Source organism: Neopelma chrysocephalum, unplaced genomic scaffold (assembly GCF_003984885.1).
Source record: "Neopelma chrysocephalum unplaced genomic scaffold, ASM398488v2 Primary Assembly neopelma1_71, whole genome shotgun sequence".
Taxonomy (NCBI): domain Eukaryota; kingdom Metazoa; phylum Chordata; class Aves; order Passeriformes; family Pipridae; genus Neopelma; species Neopelma chrysocephalum.
In genome coordinates this window covers 6,410,060-6,437,785 of record NW_020897731.1, presented here as the reverse complement: position 1 = coordinate 6,437,785, position 27,726 = coordinate 6,410,060, and the positions used below count along the sequence as shown (strand labels likewise).

At 41.7% G+C, this 27,726-nt stretch overlaps 1 protein-coding gene across 1 annotated transcript; it reads right to left on the bottom strand.

The window, feature by feature from the left end:
* Nucleotides 1-27,726, bottom strand: CD38 (CD38 molecule). The gene is made up of 8 exons (XM_027686620.1): nucleotides 27,459-27,726; nucleotides 11,944-12,073; nucleotides 11,150-11,285; nucleotides 10,273-10,355; nucleotides 8,464-8,540; nucleotides 7,651-7,743; nucleotides 5,362-5,448; nucleotides 1-1,761 (listed from the first exon to the last, which is right to left on the bottom strand). Exons 1-8 carry the CDS (start codon nucleotides 27,695-27,697, stop codon nucleotides 1,680-1,682), a joined length of 927 nt encoding a protein of 308 aa, XP_027542421.1. The 5' UTR covers nucleotides 27,698-27,726; the 3' UTR covers nucleotides 1-1,679.

Genomic DNA, 27,726 nt, shown 5'->3' with positions numbered 1-27,726 from the left:
TTATTTTTAGAAAGTGGTTTGTTTCCTTCTTTCTTGACTTCCAGAGTTTAAGTAGAATGTGAAACTGAATTAACAACATTTACTATTAACAATTTTATTATAGATCTTGATTTTACAGTCGACATTTTATATTACAAGAGAAGAGGTACAAAAGTGAGAATGAAGACAAACTCTTGACTGATAGTCAGAAGTAACCTATTTGGAAGTATTGGTATGTGTCTGTGTTGATCCCTCTAAGTAGTTACATAACAGAGTGCAAATAAAAATATATTTCACTTAATGTAAAAATTATAGGTGAGGTCTTGAGTGTGTCTAGCCATACTCAGTGCAGGTCCTCTATTGCTCTTGCAGAGAAGAGGTTTATGTAGAGATGTTAGAAATTACACCAGCTTGTGTAGCTCCATAAACATGCTTTGCACTCTGGGTAGTCACTAAAACATATGGTGGTATAACCTTCTGCCTGTGGGATCATGGAAACCTCAGTCTGCCTAACGGATTGGCAACTGCTGGTGGCATTGGCACCTCAGCACTAGGAGCATCTCTGTAGCAAAGCCTGCTCTGTTTTCTGAGTGTCACTGGCACTGCACAAGGGCACTACAACCGCGGCCATAAATTGGCCTCAGATATTTGTTTTGTTATAAACACTGGTCTCGTATACATTTGGCTATGTATACGAGACCAGTAAAATAGAAATCAAAGGAAATCAGTGAAACCTGCTGTTTCAGTGTACTACAGCAAGTCTATGCTTGTGAATTAAACACTACAAGGCATCACCTTTCACCTCAGAAACTGAGGTCAAGACAGACTCCTTATTGTGGCAACTGTTTGATGTTTGTTTCTATTCCAGTGGGTGCCCAAGTTGTGGCCTAAGGGACCTTTTATGAAAGTTGGAAGGCTTGCACTTACTGCTATATTAAGAACAAAATGTAATCTGAACTGCAATGGTGTTTCCAGTAGGATTTAATGGGGCTATCTAAGTCAGTCTCGCTATTTTCTTTCCCAGTTTCACACTCAGCAGTTCTTACAGATGCTGGCAACCCTTTGAGTGGTTTCTGATCTTTTCTTGGCTCAGCTCAGCCCAGCTGTCTCCCCACCAGCTGCTTACTGTAATACCCATTAAAAGGTAAGAACCACTCTGCCTCTTCTTTTGCTTGCTTTACCTGCTCAGAGGTGTCACAGTCCCTGGGAGAAAGATGATTAATACCCTGTGCCACTGGGCAGCGTTCCCCTTTGGGAATGTTGCACCAGAGCATGTGTAGCATGCCCTGATCATTTCCCACCCAGCCTTCCAGCAGGGAGGAAGCTGAGTCTGATCTGGGCAAATTCTGCCTCTGCTGGAAAGCCTCTTTCTTCTCTGTGGATGCCCTAGAGGATTCCTGCTCTCTGCCTCTGGAGAGCTGTACAGGAGCAAGCAAACTAGGGCAAAGCTAGATATGTTCAGCTAAGCTGCTGAACATGGCCCCGGCCCTTCTGAAATAGTATATTTGAATGCGTGTGTGTACAGTATCACACCTTAAGTATCATCTCCTGCTATTTGCCTGTTAGTATCACAGCAAGGATTTTTGGTTATGGACTGGGTACACACCACGCTACTATTTATCACTCTAAGCTATGTAGCCACATCTTTTCCAGCTTTACACACAATGATGAAAATCTTCACTATCGTGGAGGCCACCTTTTCATGGAACTGCTGTGCTGTTGGTGCAAAGTCTGCAGTCTGTGTGGTCAGGGTTACGCACACACTGAAGGAGTTGAACTGGCCTGAGACAAAACACAAAAACAAACAAATATTTAGTAATCACTTTGCAAGTACAACAGAATAACTTCACAGTTAAATGCAATATGAAAGTCAAAGTGCAGGTTACACCTGTGTTTATCAAGCAGATATCTTTCTTAGGGTAATTCTCTTTGATCTTGCTGCAGAAATGTAACTGGTGTTAATAGGGACAGGAGCAAGTTGGTACAAAACAAAGTAGGATCTGACCTCTCAGCATGTCAGCTATGCTGCAATATCAAAAATAATTATGAAAAAGAAGTAGCATCTCTTGCACAGACTGCAGAGCTGCTGCCATGCTGGAAGTTCACCACCTCACTTACTCACTGGTAACCCCTACTGCTACAACATAAAGCTCTTGCTATCAATGTCAGATATTATTAGATTTTTTGCTAATACATCCAGTACATCTATTTTTTGGGGTTACTTCTGGAAGAGACTGTAGACATGGACAAAAGCAAGAGAAAATTATCAGCATCAGTTGCTACGTGGCATGGAAAGCCAGATGCTGATACAGACCCACACAGTTCTGTTTGCCATTACTCCAGGGGAGTGAAGCTAACTTACATTGTCTATCCTGAAGTTTTGCTGTACCTGTAAATTTCTAATTTTATTATTGCCACGAATATAAAATAGTAAAATTAATTATCTGTGTTGCTCTTACACAGTTGTTTATATATGTGTTACTTGAGTTCTCACAAAAAGCTCTACTTGTTAGCTTACCTTAAGAAGTGAGTTGTGAGACACAGAAGTGAGTGTGTCAGGCTTCAACTTGTGCTAAGCCATGAGGGATATAAGCTACTCTACATTTCCTCTTCCTCCCTGGCCCCTTAGCTTATTTCATAATAGGCTAAAATAATCTGTACCTACTTAAAGGTCCTGGGAGTACTTGTTAAAGCCTAAATTTACCCAAAGAGAAAATGAGCACATGATTTGGCAGATTTATGCACCACACCAGTGATAATTTTTTTACTATGTGCAGAGCACCCACTAATCAGGTTCAGCAATACTCAAGAGCTGAGATTTTGCTGGCACTTTTCCTCCTGTCAGCAGAAATTTTAAACTCGATTGTTTCGTGGTTGCTGTGGCCAAGACAGCCACCAATCTCCACTTTGCTCATGAGATCCACTCTGTTGACAAGCAGCAGATCAAGGAAGACATCTTTCCCAGTCAGTTACTTTAGGACCTGTTATGAGAAGGTAACTCACCTAGTTGATCAAGGCAAGTCAGCTGATGGAATCTTTTTGGATTTCAGCAAAGCTTTTGATACCGTCTCTCACAGGATCCTTCTGGACAAAGTGTCCAGCATACATCTGGATTAACACACCATGTGGTGGGTGAGCAATTGGCTCGTGGGTCGAGCACAGAGGGCAATAGTGAATGGGGTGACATCAGACTGGCCACCTGTCACTAGTGGGGTTCCACAGGGCTCCATCTTGGGCCCTGTGCTCTTCAACATCTTCATAAATGACTTGGACACAGGACTGGAAGGGATACTAAGCAAGTTTGCACATGACATAAAACTGGGAGGAGCTGTTGACTCTCTTGAAGGCAGGGAGACCCTGCAGAGAGACCTCGATAAATCAGAGGACTAGGCAATCACCAACCATATGAAGTTCAACAAGGGAAAGTGCCAGATTCTGCAGCTGGGATGGGGCAACCCTGAATGTATGTACAGACTGGGGAATGAGATGCTGGAAAGCAGTGCCACAGAAAGGGACCTGGGGGTTCTGGTCAAGGTAAGTTGAATATGAGTCAGCAGTGCCCTGGCAGCCAGGAGGGCCGACCGTGTCCTGGGGGTCATCAGGCAAAGCACCGTCAGCTGGTCGAGGGAGGGGATTGTCGCATTCTCCTCAGCACTGTTGCAGCCTCACCTTGAATATTGTGTGCAGTTTTGGGTGCCACAATATCATCATCATCATGGCTAGGCTTCGTGAACGAAGATTGGGGAAGGCCTCTACCCACGTTTGTTACAAGCACGTTGGTGGCTAAAAAGGCCAATACGAGAAAGGCTTGCCCGGTTGCAAAAGGTACAGGAGAAGGACTCCTTAGGTGGTATATTCTGCAAGGCTCGATTCTTTCTGCATTGTCTTTTCTCCTCAAGAGTGATCCTGCATGCCTTCTCAAAAGCATCAGCTGCGTTATAGATGGTGTGTCTCCAGACCTCCTGATTGGAGGCCAGAGTAGACCAGTTATGTTGATCAATATGGCCAAGGCTGAGATGTTGTTTCAGGGAGTCCTTGTAGGTGCCACAATATAAGAAAGATATTAAGCTCTTAGAGAGTGTCCAAAGGAGGGCAACAAAGATGGTGAAGGGCCTTGAGGGGAAGCCGTGTGAGGAGGGGCTGAGGGCACTTGGTCTCTTCAGCCTGGAGGAGACTGAGGGGAGACCTCATTGCAGTTACAACTTCCTTGTGAGGAGAAGAGGAGGGACAGACACAGATCTTTTCTTTATGATGACTAGTGACAGGACCTGAGGGAATGGCCTGAAGTTGTGTTAGGGAAGGTTTAGGTTGGATATTAGAAAAAAAAAGATTCTTCACCCAGAGGGTGGTTGGGCACTGGAACAGGTTCCCCAGGCAAATGGTCATAGCACCAAGCCTGACAGAATTCAAGAAGTGTTTGGACAATACTCTCAGGCACATGGTGTGACTCTTCAGGGCGGTCTTGTGGAGGGCCAGGAGTTGGACTCAATAATCCTTATAGAGCACTTCCAACTCAGCATATTCTGTGATTCTGTCATTCTGTAATGCCCAAACAGGAATATATTGCTCTGCCCTCAAAATTAAAGTCCTATCATTTGTCTCCTTTGCAGACCAATTTTTCCTTCCTTAAAACTTTTGCCACAAACTCAGTCATTTACAGAAATGTTGTTTACTTTGGAAATGTTCTTATCCAAGTATGAATCCTTGACACTGAAAAGCTGTTCCTGACAGATAAGACATAAATAATATTGAATCTTTTCTGCTTTTGTAGTATCACTAAAGAGCAATTTCAATCTCTGTGAAGGTCTCTGAACCCACACAGAGGGATAAAGGATCTCAGACTTTTGTATTTCCTCAGCAGGCGGATGAAGATTTCAGGCAAGTCAGGACTTGTGCTGCTGTTTCCCAGACTCCTGATTTTTTTTTCCTGACAATATTATAGTAATTACTAATGCTTATCATGTCTCATTCTCTGACAAAGCAAATGGACAGAAACAAGCTCAAACTAAAGAGAAGGAAATAAGGACCATCCTTGGCATCCTGCATTATCTGTATGCAGCAGGGACGAAAGCTGCCTGTTTGGTTTGGATTATTTTAGGTAGAAGCCTGGTCAGATGAAAATCTGGAGGCTGGATTGGTCCTTTCCTGAAAGCAACATGCTCATTGGGAAGTGCAGGACAGAGAGCAAGACCCAGACCCAGACAACACCAGGGCTGCAGCCCAGCTGAAAGTCACTGAGAAGGACACAGCTACATTGGAGGGATGTCATGACAGTAAGCGGGAAGCCTGCTTTCATTTCTTGTAAACCTATATTAAGTCAAGAGGTAGATGCAACATTAATTTTACATCAGAAAGTTGTTACAGACAAGAGTGGGTAATTACCTGTAATTGTCTTCACAGGTGATCTTGATCTTTCGCTCTTCTAAGATGTTTTTCAACCTCTGAATGGAATGACCTGAGCAGGATTCACTGCAAAGAGAAGACTTTCGTTACTTGTGTTCCTTTAGCTCAGCTAAATTCCACACACTGTCACTGCTTTATTACAGGTAAGGTTCTTTAAAGGTTTCTTTGCTAATGTGCTGTAAAATCCATTGGGTTCATGGAGCTTTGGCTGCCATTGGGCCTTTGCTGATAGGAACTATGTAATGTTCAGCTGTGAATCTTGCATGAGAACTTTGGGCGGGAAGACATCTGTGGGAAATAACTCAGTTCCATTCACAGTTCAGTGTGTTTTACAACTGTTCTAGAGCTACAGATGGCTTCTATCCACAGGAACACAATATAAGAGTCATTCAAATCCATGGAAAGACAAAAGAATCAAGTCCTCTGTGTGATATGGCCAATCACAAAAATCAGCAGCTAAGTCCCAGGTAGGAAGTAAGATAGGTGGAAACAGATAGAAAACATGGGAGGAAGCAGGCTGTGAGCACTGCCTGTCTGTTTGACTCAGTCTGTGGCTGCTGCTGCTCTGTTTTGACAAGGGGCTGTTTCAACCACTTTTACACTGGTAGGAGCCCTAACTTGTCTATTTCTTTCCCATCCCAATGGTTACATGGAGCATATGGTCTTGTCATACCTTTGAGATCTTTATCTCTATGCTCAATTTGTGTGAAATAGCCTAAGGGGCCCTAAAGCTGTACTGAGAGGATTGACAAATGTCATAGGCACAGACAGAGACACTGCAAAAGAATTGTTACCTCAGGGTAAAAATCATCTCCTTATCCAGAGTACAGGACACACTTCAGGGCAACAATACAATACTGGGGTAAATCCTGTTCCTAATATGTGACGTTAGTGGAAAGCACAGCCAGCTCTTTTTTGGTCATTAGATTTGCCAGGTTATCAGTGATTCAACATGGAATACAAACCAGAAGACAAAAGGTATTCATATGATTGGAGCTACCCTCCATCTTTCTCCTCGGAAGTAAGTAGAAAAAAGGGAAACTGCTGTGAACTTGGTGCAGGAGGAGGATGTGTCAAGCAAGAGGGCTGACAGGGCACTGCCTTGTTGAAGCTGTTGAGGAGGAACATGATGGCTTTTCTGATGTTGGGAAATCATGAGACAAAAGATCCAGTGCTACGTCCAGGAAAACTGATGTAAAGATTACTCAGTGTGCTTTCCTTCAGCAAAGCTCTATGCAATGGACCACATGAGTAAGCCTGGTGTGCTGACCACAGCACAAATGCGACCTGTGAGCTGTGACAGATATGTCAGCTTGTGTGGCAAAGAGACACTTCTGGGTGTTTGGACTAGGGGAAGGGCTGCAACACTGGATCTGGTACTGTGTCAGACAGTGAGGCTGTCTGAGCAAGGGTCTTTGCTGGGTCCACACTCCTTCCAAGTTGCACTGCATCATCACAGCCTGCTTCCTGACCCACAGCACCAAAGCTGATGTTTCTGTCATGGAGATCCTTAAGAATGGGAGAAACTGTGTCAGTGCATTATAACCATGAGAGCCAGAGAACTGTCTCTGAAGTTGGAGGTTAAGGGACTGAACCTTATGCTTAGTGCTTGAAATGTGGTAGATCTGCAAATGAATCTGATTGGGATGAAAAAGATCACTGAGAAAGGCTCAGATGTGATTTGAGGTATAAATTTGTCATTATAAATCACAAAATTATTTAGATTGGCAGGGACTGCTTGAGATCATCGCATTAGTTAAACCAATATCAGCTAGAGCAGCTGCTCAGGACCCAGTTATGTTTTGAGTATGTCCACAGATGAAGACTCTACAGCATCTTGGAGAAACCTATTCCAGCATTCAAAATTATTTTCTCAAAAATGGCTGTGCTTAACTTAATTATACTATTCCTCTGGACAAACCTATTTTCCAGCTGTTCACCCTTGTAAACGTAGCCTGCTCTCTGACTTCAGTGCTGCAACTACACCAAAGATCTGTAGAGCTCAGTGGGGTTGAAAGGAATTTAAAGGTCATGGGACCTCTTGAAAGCGAGGAAAATGTAGCTGTCTTAGCCATAACTGTTCAGCAGTACCTACAAAAAACCCCAAAGAAAACAACAGTACTAACGTTATTTTTTCCAGTAAAGTAAGCAGCTTAGGAGGGGAAATGTAGAGCAGGTTTCCTGAGTTTAAGGCAGTGTCACTGTCACACCTAGCTGTGCTGTCTACCTTTCACATGCTGCTCATTGTTGTGTACTGGCACGACTTACCTTTGAGGTCCACCGATGTCATGCATTAGCCAAATGTGCACTTCAGAGACTTTATCTGGATTTAGGTTAAAGACCTCAATACTTCCAAAGGTGCTGTAAGGATGGGACACGAAACAGCAAAACATTCTCAGTTATCTGAAAAGATGTACAGAGTATGCTCCCCAAATATTAGTGCTTATTAGTGTTGCTATTATTCTCAGTGAAAGAACATTATCTCACCAATGGATTTTCATAGACTATTTAATTGCCTTATGGTAAAATATTTTCTCCCCATTCTTATTTCACTTTCAGGAGAACTCTCGAAACTGTCTGCAGACAGAAACAAGCTGAAGTTTCCCCATCTTTAGTGCCTCTTCTCCTGTTCAGTTTCTTGGCTATTGATTTGGTTTGGTGCCAGGGACATGAACATGGCTGTTCCCCCAATCAGCATATACTTCATCTTTCAATATTATTCAAGACTGCCCTTCCAGCCAGGTACCTCCAGGATGCATTGTCTGGCAGGGTAAAATCCAGACCGTGACATGAACACTCAGAAACGTGTCATTCATGTTTACTGAATAAATGAACTGTAGCAATAAAGGTACTTTGTGCAGTAAGAGCACACTGGATACCCCACCCACATACCCTCTGAAAGATTTCAGTTACAGGCACTGTATAAAAAGAGTTAAATGAATCAGCTCTACAACAGCCAGTAGTTTAGACCCGTATATGAATTTTCCAAAATCCCTTCTGCACTAGGACTCACTGGCAAAGGCACCCTCACCAGCATGCAGGCCCCACAGAAATATGGATGGTTGCATGGTGAGTGAATACCTGCTGCTTCTGAAAGCTCCAGCTTCTATTGATCCATTGAGCATCACTTGAACCACACCACATGCTGCTTCTGCAAACTGAGCAAAATCAGTGGACATTATACTCTGACACTACATCCAGTGCCACATCAGACTTGCGGCTGGTAGAAATTACTGTAACTTCGTTGATGTCATCAGAACTGTCTAATACAAGTAGAGGATCCAGCCAATATTGTTGCAGAAAAAAAAGCCTCTAAAGGCTACATCAAAACTGTGATAAAGCCTCATCAGCCAGCTATGAATTGACTGAGGTTGCATGGGACCAGTCAAGGAATCAAAGGAGTACAGCAACTTTGCTGTCACTGCTGGTTTCAGTTTTTGTAGGGCTTACCAGAGCCCCAGCAGCTCCAGCTTTCTGTAGTAACTCAGAATAATCCTCAGACTGCTTTAGCTCAGGCAGTGAGGATGACCCAGAACAGAGATACTACTAGTTTAAGGACATACAAACCATCACATATTCATTTTCTTGTGACTCATGCTCTGTGTTCTTTTGTGGCTTGGGATTTTTCTCCCTAGATATTTTAGCAAAGCTCATCATGGAGTTTTGTTTGATTTGATTTTGAAATTACTGGGTCATATAATCAATGATCTTTTATTCTTTAAAACTCATGGCCAAATATTTAAAGACTACTAAATTTTATAAAGTACCTACTCTAGATATATAATCTACTGGTAAAACAAACAATTTTTAAAAAGCTTAGTACAAGTGACTGTACTTGTCAGACCTTACAAGTCCTCTTAAACAATGTGGCTCAACCTCAGATCTTGAGAGCTCTGAATTTGCAGGGAAGTTTCATTATGTCTAACTTTCTAATGTAACGAGTTTTAGTAGATCTTAAATTTATTTGGGTTAGGAAGTCTGCAGCTGAGATACCTGACTCTGTATGGTGGTTTTATCCCTCCCAGACTTTGGAACTGGGGAGAATTAATGAGAACATAGAAACTGTTTTGGCATTGGAAAAATTATGCACACTAGTTTCCCCACAAAGCAATTAGTTATTTTACAGTGAGTAGACCTTTTCTTACACACATGAGAGCTGAAGCATACAGGAATGCTTGTTTTCCACCTGGGCAGTCATCTACTAAATAGTCATACCAAGACTGAAATCCTGAGAGACGTGTAAAATTAAAGTGATACAGGACATCAGGTTTTTCTCTGGCAGTTTTTTCCTGTAAAGTGCTGATTCAACAAAGCCAGGCTAATTGTGTAACTGGGACTAGCAGGATCTCGTTCGTGTCACAGGAGCTGGCATGATCATACGGGTGGGGACATCACAGGAACCTTGCCAGATACCGATGTGGGAGGATGTGCTCTTCAGGTTTATGCCAGGGAGGTGCAAGTGGATTTTCAGCTGCTTTGAAAATTTCTGTGCCAATCTGGGCACTGCTCTCCACATTAGCATGCTAAAGTGTATTTCGTTGTACAATTTCAGTCCTGTGATTTAATTAAGGTGGTGATAGTTTTAATTACAAGCATTATTTGCAGAGCTTCAGCAGTCGGCCAAGGGTTGTTCTAGATGCTGGCGCTCAACCTCCATCCGCGAATAAGAATGCCCAAACTACAATGACATTAAACATCGTACATAAAATACAGAACCTTGGAAACACATATTTCCAACACCATGATTTTTAGCACCCAGAGCTAAAGCTCTTGTGAACTTCTACAATTCCGTTTTTTAAGTCCAATCTGCAAACTCACATTTTTGGCAGTGTCAGGAACTTAATGCCTTTCAAGACTCTTGGATTCATGAAGATTTATTCTAGATCTTACCATCTTGGATGCTATTTTCCAGAACACGGAGCTGGGGTTGCTCTCACATTCACTTCGTTTTGGACAAGATTCATAGTTGATTCCTGAGAAGAAGTATGTTTACAGAATAGCTAAGGTTAGAATGAATATTGTTGCAATGCTTATATGGCTTTGCCAGTTGATTAACAATGGCAAAAAGATTTGCCTACTACCAAAGAAAGAAGGCTACATGAGGAAAGGGGTGTTGGAAGAAAAGTAATTTTCATGTGTTCAAAGGTCTTTCCATTTCACACTCGTTTCAGGGAGGGACCTGCAGACCCTGTATGACAAATAATTCTCAGAAAACTGAGAAGGGAAAACATGTAGTCTCAAATGTGAGAAACAGGATGGCTCTTTGACAAACACTGTCTGATTGCATTGAAAAATTAAACTTTGTCCAACATTTCCAGTAATTCTATCCCAGTTCAAAGGTTGCTAGCCTTAAGCACCAACCGAGGATTCATGCAAGCAGCAATACCCCCAGGGAACCCGAATACTGCCCCAACACTTTGACTGGCCTATGACCAGGTCCTTTTTGAACGACATTCCTGTTTTACAATTTGAACCATAGAAGTCAAAGGGAGGAATCAAGCAAACTAGGTAAAGAGGGCTAGATGTGAACTTTAGTCCAAGCAGCAACTTGATGTTAAAATTACATCCAAAGTTGTGTTTTTTAAATCAACCTGAGAAATCAGTATTATTTTCAGTCTTCCATAACGTGGGACAGAAATACAGTTAAGGTTTTAAACTAAATCACCAGCAAACAATGTGAAAAGGATTGTGTTTAGGTGTAGATACACAAAAGAAAATCTGTAATTCCAGTGTTTGTATTTGTTTTGCAAAAAATAGGACTTATTACCTGGGGCAGAGGGGTCTCCACACCATGAAATCCTATCAGCCATATAACCCAACAAGGTGTCCTCCAAAGTAAGGAAATTTTGATTGGATTTTGTATAACGATGAACAAGGTCATATGTCTTGCTCCAAAACAGTGACTGTGAAATAAGGTACAATGTCTGATAAGTGATAGTTATACTTGACCTGATCAAAAAATTTTCCTGTAGAAAACCAAAAGGTTCATGATAATGAAGTAGTTTTAGTTTTTACTAAAATGGGGCGAGTTCACCTTAGTGGGTCAGTTCTTATTTGTGCAGCCCACACTCCCATATTCAAAATATTTTTGGGTGGGGTTTTTTTTGTGGAAATGGACATATTCAGCTTGTGAAGCATTTTGAAAGAAAGGTTTTGATTAGTTCTCATAGGATATATACCCAATTTGTTGTTTGTTTTTGAGCTGCACATGGAAGAGCAGCTTCTTGGAAGCAGTGTCCCTCTAACAGCATGATCACATGCTCCTTACAGAGAGCCATATGCTCAGGGAGCAGGGACATCTCTGTCACTTCACCAGGATGACCCTTGAGGCAAGCCTTATGCAGGGATGATTCCCAGAGATAGAGTATGGACAGGGTTACTGGGGTCCAGAGGTGATAACTGCAGGGCTATTGCAGTAAGTGCAAAAGCAAAATATCATCCTCATCAGCCTACAGACCCTCACAATCATTATGGACGTGATCCCATCACTCAGAGGACAACACAGGCATGCCATCCCACCACAACCCTACTTTTCCAGCCCACCATGCATTGTGATGTTACCTTGTTACAGGGTATAGGATGATTTGCTAACTCCATTAAAGGCTGATAATCTTCTGCTGTGATATTACAGGGATTCTTGTAAATGAACGCGTCTTTTAATGATTCCCATATTTTTAGGCAATCCTTATCTCTGCCGGAAGATTAAAACATAGTTAACTAATATTTATGAGTATTTGTGTCTGTGAAAGGTTCTCCTTCTGTTATGGTCAAACACTATGGGCAGATATTAAAAGAATTCCAACTATGCTCAGGCACTAAACACATTATCCATTACAAAAGCAGAGTATCTTTAGCAAATTAAGTATAAACTGAGGAATGAACAGTTCCAAAACATCTTTCTCTTTTTCCTGCATTTCAAATTACTGTTTATTGCAATATGTAAATGTCATCTATGTTTTTATCCGTTAAAAAGAGCAATGCTTATATCACATAACCAAAAGACCGAATTTCTTGATTATTCATACCAAATGATAAACAAATAGCTTCTCAGACTATAGCTTGCACATTTTAAAAGTATGGTCAAAGGATACTGTCCCTTCAGGCCCAGTAAGCCAAAATATGCCACGTGTCTCCTTGCAAAGAGTTTGACCTTATAAAAATAATATCTATAATTTTATCTGACACAAAAGCAGGTCTATCTGTTTTAGACCTGAGGTTATTTTTATTTATGCGCTAATTTTCAGCTGTTGACTTTGCTGGAGCCACAGCTGATTTGCACAGGTATATCCAAGAACTACATCAGGTGCTTGGTCTCAGTGGGTTTTTTCAGTCTCCTGCTGATCCTCCTCTAGCCTTTTGCTCTCACTAGCATTGAGTCAGAGGAATTCCACTGAGTGTACATGAGGGATCTCCTTCATGCCCCAGACGACTCTGTCACCTCAGCCTACACTTGTTTCTTCTGATGCTGCTTTGTCAGCCTAGGAAATAAAGCACCTCTCTGCTCACAGAAGCAGGGCTCCTTTGGTACTACCAAGAGGAAATCTCTTGCACAGCATGGGCAAGCAATCATATCTCTGTGCTGAAGCAGTGCCATGGGGGCTGCAGCGTAAATAACATTTTGGATGGCTCAGGACATTTGCTTTCTTGTTCTTGAGGTAATGAATAAAACCTTTGCACTTTTATAATTCATAATTATTGTCTGTCTAGTATGTCTTCTCAGGGCTGTCCCCCATGGGTGCACTTCCCTTCCTCTTCATGTTCCCAGAGTTTCAATGGCACATGGAGAGCCTGCCCCTCACATTACAGCAGTGACAATAATGCAGTGATTCTGCATCCCTCTCTTCCCCATTTTTATGTAAATTTAAAAGGCTGACTGCATCATCTTAGTGTCTGCATGTCTCTATAGAGCTCTTTTGACTATCTTTGAGTCATCCACTCTTTCTTCACTGTTTGCAATCACCTCCCAGTGTGTTCCCACTAAAAGCCATTTGAAGAATGGACTCTGTCTTGTGTGGAGAAACTGATGCCTTCAGAGCACTGTAAAAATAGCACTGATCGATTGGGACTTGACAGACACACAGCTGCAGGCTTTGTTACTAGTTGGTACTCAGGTAACATGTAGGGTATGGAATCTGATTAGTCTTAAAAATAGTCCTAGAGGAATTAAGAAAAACAGCAGTAACTCATTGAAGATTTCCTAACATTTCCAAGTTAATCAGTTGTGTGATCTCATTCCTGCTGCTGAACTTGATCATGATTTTGGCTGAGTGCCTACTTGAGGATCAGAGGGGAAACTGGAATGCAGAGAGTTGAGCTTCTTGTATTACATGGATCACGCCCAGACTTTGGGACTTAGAACCGCTTCCTCATTGTCTGGACATAAACTGTCTCCTTCCTTTCCTATGTTTATGGAAAACAAGCATCACACAAAGAGGAGGCTAAACTCTTGTCTGTTTGTGCCCAGAAGAAAGTGAGAGCACCTAACAGCACCACATATCAGAGGGGATTGCCTCTGTCAGACCCGCTAAAGGGGCTTGGGGCAGTATCGTGCCAGGAAGGACCAGGTAATCCACAGCAAGATGTCCCAGGCCTTTCCTCCCTTCTGCCTTTATTTAGGCAATAAAAAAAATCTAATTTAGTGTTACATATGATGTTGGCTATTGGGAGGTCATCCCACCAAAGTGGCTACAGAGCAAGTTCCCATGCTCCAGCTTCTTCCAGTCCTCCTCTGGAAGGTCAATGGTGGATATGCTCCCATGTCTCACTCTTGGGGCAGTCGAGTGCAGTACGCTGCAGATCTCCATCTGGGCACAGACCCACTGAACTTGACAACTTAAAATGATCTTGTGTATTGCCACTGTGAACACAGGGAGAGCCTGGGGGCAGGGATACGGCACATCAGCCTGAAGGCTGGAGCCAAATGGCTATCCGAGGTAGCTCTGGTGCACCCCAAATTTCCTTTCATGTCATGCCAGTCTGTTACAGGGGCAGGCCCAGCTGCATTAGGGGTCACACCTCTTGTTTATATGAACCAAATTTACTTCCAGGTAAGTAAAGGTGAATAACAATGATGATTTTTTACAGGACTACTGTCTTTTATCAAAGAGCCTAAATGCATTTTCAGTTACAGTCGCTGTAGAAATAAGAAGCCAAATTGCAGGTGCTGTAGGGAGCAGAGTCACTGCTTTGCTGTTCCACTGTCGTGTCAGTGGGAATTCACGTGTTTTACTTAGCAAGATTTAATTTGAGTGTATTAAATTTTCTCCTGAAGGAACCTTTCTCTGGCTGCAGAGTGGAAATAACTGATAGAGACAATACTCCAAACTTTGGTGCTTTATTGAGGGGCTAGGAAGTTGTAAATACCTCTCCCTGCCAAAAAGGATTACAACATGGTCACACTGAATCAGCCAAAAGTGAAGGCTCCTGCTGATCAAGGGGTGACATTAGAGAATAGGCAGCTCTCCTCTTTGCTCTGCACACTCAATGGTATCATAAAGATAATTTGTAGGGCTTGGCTGTAAGCACAGGTGCATCTCACATATACTTATATGGCTCACACTTTCTAATCTGTCAAATGATTTGTCCTCCTGGCAGAATTCTTTTTTACTTTTTTTTTTAAGATACTCCTGAAACCTGTTACATGTAACAGTGTTAACAGCCACAGGTGACAGCTGGGTACCTGTTGATCTATACTTTCATTTGGCAAAGTTTTAAAGATTTTTTAAGATTGGTCTCAGAAGACAAAATATTTTTCAAGGAACCGTAAAAAACTGTTTGTTTTTTTTTTTTCATTTCCAAGCAGAGAGGTAAGTGATAGACACAATATAAAGCATTTCTGCTGCTGGACTCAAGTCATGGCCATGAGAGGCATGAAGTAACAACCATCCAGGTGATTCACGATCCTGCTGAGATAGATTGCTGAGTCACACATCCAAAGCATCAGTTTTCTACCCTGTCAAGATGCCAAACTCAGCACTGGATGATTTGTGTCGATGTCACTAATATCTGAGAGAAGAGTCTTTATGCACAGTCCTGGCAGAGCTGAGCCAAACTGTATGTTTAATGTTATAGAAGTTGGTAGGGCTTAGCCTTCAAATGGAGGAAGCTCTTCTACAGGTGATAATCAACAGGTACTGTTAATGGTACCCCACAGAAGAATGATAAGGCATGAAGATGGGCTTTTATGGAAACTAGGCAATTTCAGCATTGGTTTAGAAATCAAAATACAGACCTTCAATGTAAAAAAATACATATAGAAGCTAAACATCCATTTATTTTTGCTGTCCTCACTTATCAACATACGATACTATCAACATGCATATTTTTACAACTGAATAAAAATAATTCATTGATTTGCCAATGGAAAGCTATTTCTCTGATAGGAAGCACAAGTTTTGCCTCACATCCCGAAGAGATTACCAGTCATACAGAACTGTGATTTTAGTTTATGTATGAAAAAAATAAGCACAGAAAAGACTTTAGGACCTGCTAATCCTAGCAGGATATTTCATTCTTTCCAGCCTCACTGTTGAGGCAGACTCTGTTAATAAAGTTTCACCTGACACTTTTTCCATCACAGAAAGAAAATATTTGTCTGGTGTGCAGCATTTAACTTACAGTGAGCAGAGGTAAGGGCAGAGGCCTGTTGTATCTCTGGGCCTCCTGCAAACAATATGAGAAGTTTTCTGGCATGTGGTATGCTAAAAATTCCAGTAAGAACAGCTTCAGGTTGAAACAAGCACATCTGCCTTGCCAAAAAAATGCCTGAGAAACAAACTGTCCTCTTAAGGTTGCTACCAACTTTTAAGTCACAAAGTGTGCTGATTTCGTTTTCTTTCTGCATTTACAAAAGAAAGGCTGCAAAAGAGATCCTCAGTCTACCAGTTAATTAAATTTATCTAATTCAAAATAATTCGGAGCCTATGGTGATTATTCTTATATCCCACACTGCTGTGGGGCTCAAGTGCTCTCTTCCTCTGGTTTTTATGTATTTTGGGTTGTATACTTGCTAATTCTGCATCATATCTGCAAATATCATCTCTTTATGCATAATGGATTTCTACCTTTGAAGCTAACTTCATTTATGCTGAAATATTTAAGGCCTTTTATTCTACTATAGACTCTGAAATATTTAATCCAAATTCAGTGGCAAATAACATAAATATACTCTATATTTGTGTTTAATTTTTTTCAAAATTTCTTTTAGTTAATAGAGTTTGGGAAACGTGAAATAATAACAAACTTAAATTTAACATTGTGAAACCTGCTGTAAACTTGAAACCTGTAACTCTTTCTTCAGTATAGCGTTGAATAAGGGCTGGGATACAAGTAATCATTAAAATTGCATTTCCTTATTAAATCCAAATGTTATACATACTGCAAAGCATATCCTCCATTTGTCCTTACATTTGGGTAGAAGTTGCATTTTCCAATAAATTTGAGTATTTCTATCTATTTGCTTTGTATATGAATATCACAATAATATATCAAAAGAAAGCTGGGGCCAAGAATACTTCCATTAGCATCTACCCCAGCAGCCAAATTTTAATGTGCATATTAGAAAAATGGACAGCTTCTGCATCATTATTTCTTGCATATCTATACACTAGTCTGGCTAACCTTGAAAGAGCACCCTTACACTGAAAGGAATAAGATGCCATTGAGCTACCTGGTAAATCACAGTTACTACAGATCTTTTTTTCTTTCCTTTGCAATTTTATTTTTTTTCCTTAACTGGATATGACAGAGCAAATTTTTCCCCCATTGAAATAGATTTCATTGGTATAATATCAAGGATAAGTTTCATCCCTGCTGATTTCATTTATACCATGAACAATGACTTGCTTTCAGTTCAGCACTGGGCTGACACTGGATGCTTAAAACATCTCAAGAAGGGCTTTTCCTTGGGCTGTGTTGCCTCTAGTTTTCTATTCTGAAATTTGAGAGAGATACATCAAGTACAGGACCCATTTCAAATTTACAAGTGAGGAATGACTTCCAGGCTTTATTCTGGAGAACTCAACTCTGCCCATGTCTTTCAAATCACCCTACCAGGCAGAGACACTTTTCCTGGTGAGACCTGTTCTCCCCTGCAATCAATAGCAGCTTTTCCAAGGTCCAGAGTTTTACTTGTAAAACATTGCAATGTCTTCAGGCCACACTGAGATTTTAGTCGTGGCCCTGTGGTGAGGCTCTAAAGTTACAGCCGGGAATAGTTCCCTGAGCCCATGTACCTAGCCTTTGCAGGGATCAAACCTCTGCAATTTGTAAAAGAAAATCCTTCTGGTTTGCTACCACCACTAGCCAAAACAGTGATGAACCTCAGCACTCAGAAATAGGGCTCTTTAGAAAGTCAGTGAGATGTATGTGGTTATAACAAAGCTACTTGAAGGTACTGGCTTTCAGGTAGAATTCCTTCTGCTATAGCGGGTATTAGTCTGTTCAAGAGTATTCTTGCCAGGATTTTGCCAGCAATGGAGAGTAGAGTAATGGTGCAGCTTTAGGGTGAACTTGCCACTGGCTTCCGCATGAGAGGAGGCCCGAAGAGAAGATACAAGGACTTCCTGAAGCAACATCTCAGCCTTGGCCGTATTGATCACCATAACTGGTCTACTCTGGCCTCCAATCAGGAGGTCTGGAGACACACCATCTATAACGCTGCTGACGCTTTTGAGAAAGCTCGCAGGATCACCCTTGAGGAGAAAAGACAACGCAGAAAGAATCGAGCCTTGCAGAATATACCACCTAAGGAGTCTTTCTGCTCTGCCTTTTGCAACCAGACATGCCTTTCTCGTATTGGCCTTTTTAGCCACCAGCGCACTTGTAACAAACATGGGTAGAGCCCTTCCCAAATCTTCGTTTGCGAAGCCTGGCCATGATTTGACTTGAAGGTATAAAACCAGTTCACACTCCATTGGGAGTCTAAGGCATGATCTTCACCTGTAAGGGCCCAGACATCTCAGGAGAATGCACATCAAAGGAACTGAAAGGTGTTGCAAGATTTCTGCATCTAACCGACCCATCTTTGCCTGTGTCATTTAATCCGCTGCATTTAAGCGAACTGTGATGGCTGTAGACAGTAGTGCAATTTATACATCCATGTTCAACCTGTTTTTTCACGTGAGTTAATGAGTAGCTCTGTCTTTATGTTGTCAAAAATTACGCAAGGAGCAGTAACTTTTATGCCTGTGTTGAGAGGAAGCCCTCTGAAACACAGAATACTTTTGCTAACTTTTTTGCCCTAAATATTTCTGCTTTTTTCTTCAGCTTTCCTCCAGCCTTGCTGTGTGTTTGTTAGAGCATGGTGCTAATAACACAAAGGTTGTGGGTTCAATCCCTGTATGGGCCGTTCACATAAGAGTTGGACTCCATGATCCTTGTGAGTCCGTTCCAACTCAGAATATTCTGCGATTCTGTGTCTCACTGCTGCTTTGGAGCACATTTTTAGAGCTTCTGCCAAGGACAGCCTAGGCAGCTGTGGTTGGAATTCTCTGCAGCCAGCTTGAGCTTGGAGCTAAAATCAAGGAGAACACTGCCATCTTGTGGGAGAAGGGACTTCTCAGGAGAAGCAACTGAGTTCAACCCCGAAGGCGTGTGGTCCATGCCGGGTGACGGCCCGACCCGTCCCAGACCATGGAGCTCGAAAATGGGAATGTGCATAAAACGGATCGGCTTCCTTCCTGTTATTGTAGCACCTAAACTCTCCCATCAGTTATCTTTGTCCTAAAAATTAGACAGATGTGAATTAAGAGAGGTCAGCCAAAACACTGTCATCACTGAGCATTTGAGGACACTACCATCTTCTGGTTTTAGTATTAGGATAACAGAGAGGGGAAAAATTAGCAAGGGAAAAGATGAGGGAAAAAAACAGACCTGTCAGTCTCAGAGTCTTCAATAAGCACTGACCTCTCTCTACCCATTTAGTTTCATTATTGCAAAGTGTCTACCACCACAACATTTATGGTAACTGACTTTTTTTCAACATGAAAATGAAATGCCATGCTTGATTTTTTTGGCAGTTTGATTTGTAAGTATTGCTTTCTGCTAATTAAATAGTTCAAAAGCCAGTAAAGAAAGCATTGGAAGAACTGGCTGGGGATAGAGACGGAGATCCAGAACCCTGCCTCAGAGAAAGGTAACTTCTGGAACGGTTGCCTGTAGGTAATTAAATTCCACAGGGCAAAGAGGGGGAGCCTGGAGGTCTGGAAAAAGAAGTACTAGGTGGATAGCTGCTGGGTGCACCTCAGGGCTCTGTTATGTTCCTGTATGAGGAATGACCTGGAACGAAGGAGAGCTCCTCATCACACCAGTCCTTCACCTTCACCTTCGGCAGCAATGAGAAGATTTTAAGGGCAGGAGTATTTGTGGCTTTGGTTTATAGTTCCTAGAGTATTTTATGTGAGTCAGGAATTGGTGCTCCAGGACAACACTAAGCCTTATCACCCTTCCGGGAAGGGCTGAGCCAAGAGGTGGCAGCTATAAACCAGTGAAGAGTTCATCTATCTGCATAAGCAGATTTTTTCGCTGGCTGGATTTCAGCCTCCCTGGGTGAAAAAACAAGCTGCTTAAGCAGATGGTGTTTTCAGAGATGCTCTATAAGTGGGACAGAGCCTCCAGAAGGGTAGAAGTCTCACCTGCTCTGCATTTTGACAGAGGGTCATAGTTGTTCTACAGTTTAAGCTTCCAAGTGAGGGCTGTGTCATCAACAGATACAGAGGGAAGAAATTTAAGCTGGCATCCTACCCTTTGACTAGAAGCAGTATTTTTAGTAGAGTTTTAATGTTAATATTAAACTTGGAGAAACACCTAGATAACAATGATTTAAATGAAAGTACGTTACAGCAGGGAAATGCTCCATGGCTCAATGCAGCCTCATTTTTTTCTCCCATAACATGAATTTGCACAATATTTTGGGTTTTTTTCTTTTTATAGAACTAGAGCTGCTGCGATGTGGTATAAATGCAGTAAGTCAGCAGAAGTCCCTGCTTCAAGTGTGGTGTGTGTCAGCAGGACATGGACAAGGGAACAGATTAGAGATTTAATATAACTGTGAACGAGCTCCTTGCTGAAGACCTTATTTTGGTGTCTTCTGGAAAGACAGACTGCATCTTTAGCATATTTTTACCCTTGGACACTTGAGATAGACTTTCATTTGACCCTAGAGGGAAAAAGGATCTATTCCTCCTATCCCTATGGATAAACAGAGTTATATTTCCATGGGTGCTCTGAGGTGTTAAACAGTTCTCGAGTTTTAACCATACCTTAGCAATGACAGCTGAACAATACCACCTCTGAATATGGGGTTTTTCACTGACATTTCTAGAGATGTGATAGGAGAACTGAAGCAGGGAAAGATGAGAGGGAACAAGATCCCCCCTTTCAGCAACAAGCTCATAAAAACATTTAATAATTTCAGTCCTAGGGTGGTGCTATAATTTAGACAGCCACAAGACATTGCCCCGTAGAGCCAATTTTATAAAATCAATAAACGAGAGAGAAGGCAAAGAACAGGCAACTAACTGACTGTGCATGACTAAGTAGCTACAAAAAGTTGCAGTGGAAAACTAAGCTGAACAGTATTTAATCAACAAATACTTCTGATTAATGTGTAGAAGGACAGTACAGACAGCATAATATTCTCTCTAATATCTGGGATTAAATTCAAAGGAGACTTTCCCTGCAAGGAGATTTTAATATATAATGGTGGGGTAATGGTGATGGAGTATGTGTAGGCATATATCTAAATGCAAAAAATTATTTGAAATCCTACAGAATCTTTCAGTAAGAACCATTAAATATCTAACCCCTGTAAAATAAATGTAAGAAGTTTAAGTATATGAGAAATACATAGTATTTAAAAAATATTTTTGTATGATAATAACTCAATATAGACAACTGACAGGTAAGTTCACATATGGCTGCCAAAGTGAGAGAAAAATTCAGATTCAACAGCACTTCTGTACCTCAGAAGTACATTGATCCATGGAGAATGGAGAAAAGACAATGTATCTTTTGAAATCTCCCTCTTAAATTTGCAGGATGCTGAGACCTTCGGTCACTGTTGTCAGTGGGGTTACAGTGTGGGAGGGTAGATTTTCTGCACAGAACTGAGTATGAGCTTTGCACAGAACTGGATGGCCTTTCACAGCCTGGCATTGGCATTTATACTCCAGAAGAGCAGAAATAAATATGTTGGTGATTAATTATCTCAAGAACAAATAAATGACAGCTACCCACCACCATATGAACTTGTCTGTTGCTAAAGAGAAAATTAATTCTTTCTAATGAACTTCCTTTAGAAAGAGATGACAGTAAAACCCAAATAGAGTCCTATCTTACAGCCTGGAGTAGTTATGGAAACTAGCTTTAAACAGCATGAGGACTCATTTGAAGGTTGAACTATGGAGCCAGTAGCCCTGCCTCTATATTCTCAAGTGTTAATAACTGTCCATTTATGCCTACTAAACATTATATTCCGGTTTCCCATTAAAGCTCAGTACAGCATATCTCGGTTGAAGTGTGCTTTTAAGTAAGACTCAAGCAATTGTTAACATCTATAATCATCTTATCTTTGTTACCAAGAAATTAAAAGAGCAATCAAAGTTGTTCCTATGTGAGTTAGAGGAAAACAATTGTAAAAGAAGACCCTGTTTCAAACATTGGAGGACAGAAGAAATGAGAAACAGAGCGTGTTTCATGCAACAAAGGCTAACACAGAAAAGGTATTAAAGTCAGAACACTGGCACGTGAAATATGGAGGGGAACATTACCAGCATGTACAAACGTTCTGACTTGGGTGTTTTGATAAGCAGTGTGTTATTATGATGACATAATGCCCATCTTAACACTGAGAGATAAAACAGAAGTAGCAACAAAATATCAACACCATTTCTGCTAGAGAAGAGCTAAAACATTTCTTCATTACTCTTTGTCTTAGTTTCCCAGTGCATTAGGTAGTAACACCATACTCTTCAGAAGACTGACAGTAAAGGTTTCTCTTATGTAAGGCATATTAATAAAAAAACAAATCTCGGGTAAGTTTCAGTATAATATCATGGCTATAAAAAATAAGGCTTGGATTTTTTTGTCACTGAATTAAGTCATGGCTGTTGTTTAGTGCCATGCTTGATGTGAAAGTGTTAACAATCGGTGAACACATACAAGTAAATGTCTAGTAAAGCATGAAGGCAAAATGCAAAAGTAAGCATAATACAAACCCCAGATTTCTTCCTGGAAGAAATTATGCTGTGAATGCAATAGTATCTCACACAAAATCATGTTCCATATATTCTTTTTGACAAAATATATCTCCATCTCTGCAGGCTGCAAAGGAATAGAAAGGCAAAATGCATTCACGGGTATGCAGTCAGAAGACAAAGATCTCCTGGACATGCACCAACTCTTACTAAATTTAATGAAACAATAGACTCTTAAAATTTATTATAACAGAATTTGCCACTAACGATAAAAACAACATTAGTTGATCTAATTATATTTAAGGGGGAAATATAACTTGTGTGTTCATACAAGATTGCATGAAAGATGATTGAAGTTCTTTGCAGCTTCATCATCAGGTTTTTGCACTGCTTAGTCAGGCACAGTAGGATTGCTGGGCCTGGCAGTCACATGCGATGTTGAAGCTGCTCCACCTGTGTCCTGGGTGCTCTCTCACTGGCAGAAGCTAGACAAAAAATAAGCTGGTTTGACTTCAATCATTTTCAAATAGTAGGTGCTTGCAAGCTTGTCTGGACACAATCCTGTGCAATGTGCTCTAAGACAATCCTGCTTGAGCAGGGAAGCTGGACCAGATGACCCCCTGTGGTCCCTTCCAATCTTACCTATTCTGTGATTCTGTGATTCTGTGATTCTGTGATTCTGTGAATCAGAGACCAAGAAGTGATTGGAGATGTGAGGGCCGAGCAGTCATTACCTGGGAATGAAAATTTTCTTGAACTGAAAATGTGAAATTAGTTTATTTCTAGATTAAAAAAATCACTGTTTATGCTTTGAGGATCGGTGACTATGACCTTTGAGATAATGTGCGTTCTTCCTTCCTTCCCCAGGTCACAAAGTGGTACCTGACCTCAGCATGCCATTTCAAACATGGTGAGGAGGAAAGCTATACCAGTTAACTCTGCATCAGCAAATTTTATGGTACACCTCTTGCTTCCTGTTCTCTCCCCAGCAGATACCAAGGTGCAGAACCATCATAAGCAGTATCCTCTGAGCAATGGATAAATTATTATGTCGCCACAACTAGTCTCGACCAGCACAGATCTTCTGACTGCCCTGACCTGCGCTTGTGAGCCTGCAGCGCTGTGCATCCCATTGTGCTCCCACCTCTGATTGTACGAGGGATAAATTTTTGTAAACTTAAATTTGCATTGCCCGAGACCTGGAGATGACACTTGCCAGCGGTTTGTTAGCCACAAGAGGGAGTCCGTATTACGGAGAAGGAGAAGACAAAGTCATTTGAGGTCAAATTGTTTCTTCAGACCAAACTGCCTTTGGCCTTTATTCAACCAAAACTACAATACATACCAATGGCCACGGCTGACGAGTATGGTATTTTTGCAAGACCAGTGAATACAGAACTTCCAACTTCACTTAATATTGAAGAAAAGGTAAGACTACCAAGCTGTGACAAACTGTTGCTTTGGAGCCAGTATTTTCCAGGGAAGCCAAAAAAGGAATACTGTTCTTAGCTGTCAGTATCTAGGTGTGTGAGGCTGTGTGCAGGAACAAAACCCCTAAAGCCTGCTGCTCTACCATCCCCATTTTTTCTTAAAAATGGAGCTAATATTGAAAATGCATTATTGAAGCATTTGGTATTCCTTTCCTCTTTCTCACGAACTTTGGCATGACAACAGTTCTGTGCAGGAAGACTGAGGAAACTGTATGTGTACAAATGATAAGAGTGATCCAGACAGCTGCAGAAATAAACCTGAGGATTAAACTCCACTCAGCCAGTTAAACAAAATCGTTACTGGCAGACACTGTATATAGTACAGTGAGCAAGTTCAATGCAGTGCCTCAATGTTTTGATGGATTTGAAGAAAAAGCAAATCAACAGGATAAAATTTGACTGCACGAGGTGTTTACAAAACCTGACTGCAGACAGCAACAGCCTTTCAGTGGCCTCACTGGGCTTGGGTTGTGTGGGGCGCCAGCAAGACGAGAGAGAGTGCAAGGAGGCATCCTCAAGGATTAAAGAGCTGTGATAGTGAAGGTGTGCACTAGCATGTCCAAGGCCTCCTCACATGATTTACAGCACACACTTGCAAAAGGGGGCATGTAGACTTGTGACTTCTGTTAAATCCATCTGTGACATCTAGAAACAGTCCATATTCATATGTCAACAAACATGCCAGCTATTCCAATTTGAAGTATGGTGCTCCAAAATGTAAACATCATGCTAACTACTGCAGTGAATAGATTTTATGTTCAGAAAATACCATCAAAGGTAGAACTTAGTGGCTCTAATATTAAAAAAAAAGTAAAAATATGAGGAACTGTCCACAAGTTTAGTAAAAGCAGAGCTTTTTAAACAAATGCACATGCTGGTCTACTCTGGCCTCCAATCGGGAGGCCTGGAGACACACCATTTATAACGCTGCTGATGCTTTTGAGAAAGCACGCAGGATCACCCTTGAGGAGAAAAGACAACGCAGAAAGAATCGTGCCTTGCAGAATATACCATCTAAGGAGTCTTTCTGCTGTGTCTTTTGCAACCGGACGTGCCTTTCTCGTATTGGCCTTTTTAGCCACCAACGCGCTTGCAAGAAACGTGGGTAGAGCCCTTCCCAAATCTTCGTTCGCGAAGCCTAGTCATGAGACATGTTGGTGTAAGGTTAAAAGGGCAAGAACAGAATATGGACAAATTTATGAGGAAGTGAGAAGATTTCTAACCAAGGCAGTGGGGTTCCCACGGTGGGAGTAGTGGCAACAACAGTCCTAGCAAAGTACAGGACACTGTACTGACTCAGCTCATCAGCCTGCTCATGTTTCTGCAGTTCCCTCTTCATACTCCTTTTCTTTGATTAGGTGCACCACAGATCTCACACAACACAAGATCCAAGGCCTACATTAATGATGAAAGAGTGCAGGGTGAAAGATATGAGGCTCTCTGACGTGTCCTAAAGGCACCCATGTCATTATCAGAAAGCGCCAGGGACAGAAGTGGTTGGTTACACGACAAACTGCACCAAGCTCAGTGGGATCAGAAACAAGGAATCTCGGGTTAGATTCCCAGAAAAGAATCAACATTTAATTCTCTGTTCAGGAAACCTCTTGAACATTTTAGATGTACATAAATGAGAATATTTTTCCTTTTTCTGTGCTCTATGTCTCAGATAAATTTGCCTCTTCAATAAAATAAAACAAAAAAGGGTCCTACTATACAGAAGTCATTTAATCTGAAAGAAAGTGAGCTCATAGCCATGAAGCTATTAAACACTACTGGATTATGAATAGCACAAAATATTATGCCTTGTAATAACAACCTTTTTAGAAAACATACACTCATGTATTTGTGATATTTTTAAAAGTTGCCCTTGAATTACCTGCTTAAAGAAATCATTCCCAGTGATATTTGTGGTCCAGATTCAGACTGTGTTGTCAGTGAAAACATACATGGCATTGGCTGAAAACATATTCACACAAAAGAGGTTTCTACATCTTCAGCACTTCAATTTGAATGAAACAAGCATAAGTAATAAAGGCTATTAGGCTTCAAAACAATTTCAGATTTGAGTGTATACTTCTTTAATAAATTAATGTGTGCTTTTAGAAAAGTGCATATGATTTTGCAAAAGCTTCAGGAGTTTTTAAATTTCATTTGTAGAAGAATCCTCCTTCCCTTCACTAAAGCCACTTAGGTATTTGATGTAAAGCATGAACTTAAGTTTCTGCATGCTCAGGTCACGATTTTCCACACAACCATTTCCCTTCAAATGCTGCAAATCAGCTTTTTCATACAGCATAGGATATCCAAAGCCAAAAGAAATCCAAATGCAAGCAAACTACATACAGCTTTGTTCTCATTATCTCAATGTCATGAAAACAAAAGGTGGCAATGGCCTTTTTTAGGACAAATGCCAGGATGGTTTTGTCACCTGGCCAAGGTTTGGGGCAGCCCCACAGCGCTCAGTCCAGAGTGCTGGAAAAGTCTATCGGAGGCTCATCGCAGACACAAAATAGGGAAGCTGATGCCACAGCAGTGATGGATGGTTCCCCGCTGAGAGACCCTGGCTGCTCTGGGTTCTGTCCTGAGGCTCTGGGTGTCCCCAGTACCTTCCAGGAGGCCCAGGGCATTCCTTATCTCATATTCTGCCTTCCTCTGCAGTGAAAGGGATCAGAAAATCAGTTCTCAGCCCTAATACATTATTGCAGACCTCGGCCCAGGGAATCTCGTCTGTAGTAGAGGAGCAGTGGGCTGCTTGGGGTGTTACACTGCCTGATGCAATGGCCTGAGCAAGGACCACCACTGGAGCAAGGTTTTGCCTGGGACTGCTGAGCTGGTACTGTGATCCACCTCTATTCCTCCGTGCAAGCTGTCTGTGGCTTGTGCTTATCACGAAGTCTTATTCACATGCTAAAAACATGTTTTGGATAACACCAAGATACTTCACAACAATTTTCTAACATCTTTGCCTCTCCTACAAATCTGTATTAAACCTTCTCCTTTCCTTACCTCCTGTGCAGTTTTGGTTACATGAGTGCAGTGTCGCATTACAAGATTTTTGGCAGATCAGCTTTACAGCAAATTGCTTCACCTCCACGTACACCTGTTAGAATTCAGCTTTTATTTTAGCTTCAGAGAAGTTGCAAAGTCCATTTATGATTATGTTTTGACCTAGGATTAGTGTTACTCATATTGGCTCTGCAGGTAGTTTCCTTAGAAAGCCACCACTAGGGCACCGATGGTTCCTGTCTGTATATTTTTCTACAAAACAGGGGTCTTACTCCTCTGATTTCTCTCTGCCACTGCACACCCAGTGGAAACGGCCGAGTGGACGTGAGAGACAGCTCTCTTCTGTTCACCTGACACCTGAAGCACGACCGAGACCATTACTCACCCCAGCTCCGGGTACCGCTCTGTGATGTAGTTGTAGCATCTTCCCAGGATAACCTCTTGCAGGTTCTTTGTGGTCCCTCTGTCCTTCCACTTGAGCATTTTGGGGCTGTCCTCGTGTTTCCCGTGGGTCAGGAGAGAGGCCAGTACGACGGCGAGGACGAGGACGGCCAGCAGGACCACGATGCCCACCAGGAGCACGGTGCGCTGCCGCGTCCGGGCAGAGCCCTGCTGGAACGGCATCGCTGAGGGGCGGCCGCAGCTGCTCCCGC